The sequence below is a fragment of the Mesitornis unicolor genome, unplaced genomic scaffold (assembly GCF_000695765.1).
Source record: "Mesitornis unicolor isolate BGI_N332 unplaced genomic scaffold, ASM69576v1 scaffold25078, whole genome shotgun sequence".
In the NCBI taxonomy this organism is placed as follows: domain Eukaryota; kingdom Metazoa; phylum Chordata; class Aves; order Mesitornithiformes; family Mesitornithidae; genus Mesitornis; species Mesitornis unicolor.
In genome coordinates this window covers 10,992-13,893 of record NW_010204205.1, presented here as the reverse complement: position 1 = coordinate 13,893, position 2,902 = coordinate 10,992, and the positions used below count along the sequence as shown (strand labels likewise).

The 2,902-nt window shown below is 49.5% G+C and overlaps 1 protein-coding gene across 1 annotated transcript; it reads left to right on the top strand.

Annotated features, from left to right (window-relative positions):
* Positions 1–960: 960 nt before the first annotated feature.
* LOC104535455 (dysferlin-like) lies at positions 961–2,380 on the top strand (the record flags this gene model as incomplete). The annotated part of the gene is made up of 3 exons (XM_010190989.1): positions 961–1,139; positions 1,786–1,895; positions 2,233–2,380. Coding segments are annotated over 3 exons (437 nt in total), but the record flags the coding sequence as incomplete, so codon positions are not given.
* Between the last annotated feature and the right edge of the window lie 522 nt (positions 2,381–2,902).

Below are 2,902 nucleotides of genomic sequence, written 5' to 3'. Positions count from 1 at the left end.
TGAAGATCTTTTTACATCCTGTTTTTGGCTAATTACATAGGCTGAGTGCCGAAACAACCTCTCCAAGGTGTGTTTTCCACTTGTGGCTCTGCACATCATGAGCTCTTGACTGCCAACATTATGTTTTTTGCAAATTCCAACAAATAAAAGTGGTCTTTGGCTTTCCTAAAGCACTTTTCATCAATGGACCTCAAAGGAGTTTCACAACAAACCTGATCCGTGCTGTTATTGTCATTAGTTGTGAGATACCATGGCACTGAAAAGCTACAGACAAAGGCACAAAACTCAAGGGGAGTCATCCACAGCAGCATAAAAGCTGCTGTCCCTCAGCTGAGCCATGGGACCAGACCCTGTGTACGTTCTTGGCCGTTCCCAACCATAAGGTAAATGAGTGTAGCAATTATAAATTAAATACAGGCACGTCAGCCAACACTCGGAGGACTGAGCTCAGGTTTCCTCAAGGCTTGATAACTTCTTAAAGGAAGCTGTCAATTTTGTGGGGCATCCTTCATATTTAGTCTGCTGCAATTGCTGACCTGGTTGGGGCAATAAAATACCCTATTTTTGATCCCCAAGCCTCCTGCCCAATGCTCTTACATTGACTGTGCCCTGGATGTGTATAGTTTGAGCTTCACCTAAATCTCTTAGCCTTCAATAACAACCTCAGCCTTCCTGGTTGACTTCAGTGCAAACCATGCAGTGTTATAGCAGGAGATATTTTGCAGCATCTTCTAGAAGGACTTCATGGCTCAGCTCTTCCCAAGCACCATGGTGGTGCCAAGTGCTCAATTCCTAGGCATAACCCCTGGCTAAAACCAGCTCTGTGCTTGGGAAATAGGGCTACACTTGAACTTGTGTGGGTGTCAGCCCAAGCTCCTTGAGGTGAGGGAGTCAATGTTTTAAGGATGTTTTAAGGTTTTTTACACTGAGATGTCTTCCCAGTAACGTTTCTCCCTGCAGGCTCCATCCAGATGGATCTCAACAAGATGCCCAAACCTGCCAAGACGGCTGAGAAGTGCTCCTTGGAGCTCGTAGATGAGGTCTTGTCTTCGAGTCGCTTCGTGTCGCTCTTTGAGCAGAAGACAGTCAAGGGGTGGTGGCCCTGTGTCGCCGAGCAGGACCAGAAGAAGATCCTGGCGGTAAGGTGGCCTCTTCACGCATTCCCTTGGGGGACTCAAAGCATGGAGGAGGGACATGGCTGGGCATGGTCAGGGCAAGAAACACAGTCTTGGACTGTGGGTTTTACAGACTGGCCAGCTTTTGTCAGCTCGGAGTTTTCCAGGGTTTGGCCAGCCCCATGCGAACACCTCAGAAGAAATTATGTGGTCTGTAGGGTTTTTGTTGTGTTTTTTTAAACGTGCCACCTAATTTGACTCTGTATCGTATCTATTCATAATGGTATTGTGAGGTGACAAGTACCAGGGAAAGGTTTCAGCTGTCAGACTGAATTATTTAACTGTAAGTGTCTGGGCTCCTGCTCAAATCTTTGGTGACTGTTCAGTCCAGGCAGTAAACTGGGTCATTCATCTGAAGACCCCCAAATTGCTTGCCTAAATGTGGGTTGTTTGAGATGTTCTGGAGTATCTGCTGAGACCATTGCAGTGGGCAGGTGAGGGATCTGTGTGAAGTCCACTCTTTACCAGGCTCCGCATGGTCCTTGTTGGTAGCGCCTGGGTTATACCCCAAAGTCCTTATTTCATTCCCCAATCAGTATTTTGCATCATACGTCCATTTCTCACCTTTCCTTTTTTTTAAATAAGTTTATTTTTCATGTAACCCACACAGGGCAAATTGGAAATGACTTTGGAAATCGTGGCAGAACAGGAGCACGAAGAGCGGCCGGCTGGTGTGGGTCGGGATGAGCCAAACATGAACCCCAAGCTGGAGGACCCCAAGTAAGAGCATTTTGAATGGAGAAGGAACATTTTGGACACAGAGTTCTCAAGGAGCAAATTGGAAATCTGGGTTCCTGGTCTGAGGACTGCTGTCTACAATGGGCTTGCTCCCATGTAGGCTCATTTCTGAACTGCTGATGCTCGGGCTGTAGGCGATGCTGATGCTCAGACAGTGCAGGGTGGGCTGGGCTGCCAAGGAGGGCATTTGGCATGGTCTACCCAGAAAGATGGGAGTTTGCAGGGTGAGCAGCCAGCTTGATACAGCAGGGCTTGCTCCTGGGGTTGGGGATCCAGGAGGGTGAAACTCAGGGGTGACTGTGACTTTGTTTGGCTCCAGGCGGCCGGAGACCTCCTTCCTGTGGTTCACCTCCCCGTACAAGACCCTGAAGTACATCCTGTGGCGGCGGTACAAGTGGGTGGTTATCCTGGCCATCGTGCTCTTCGTTCTGCTGCTCTTCCTTGGGATCTTCATCTACGCCTTCCCGGTATGATGGGGACAGGAGAGGACATGGGGGGGCTGACCAAGGTTTGAGGTGTTTCTCCAGGCCTCTGTGGGGAGACAGATGGTCCCCATGCATGTGGCTGCACAGTCCCATGCTGGTCCTTGGGTGAACCTGTGTGGATCTGGTGGACCATGATGGGTTTTGGAGAACAAACCTTATGAGGAGCAGCTGAGGGAGCTGAGGTTGTTTGGTTTGCAGAAAAGGAGGCTGAGGGGAGACCTTATTGCTCTCTATGACTACCTGAAAGGAGGGGGTAGAGAGGTGGGTGTTGGTCTCTTCTTCCATGCAACTAATGAAAGGACAAGAGGAAATGGTCTCAAGTTGCACCAGGGGAGGTTTAGATTGGATATGGGGGAAAATTTCTGTACTGCAAGAGTGGTCAAGCACTGGCAGCGGCTGCCCAGGGCAGTGGTGGAGTCCCCATCCCTGGAGGGGTTCAAGAAGCACCTGGATGTGGCACTTGGGGACATGGTTTATGGCCATGGTGGGGTTGAGTTGACGTTG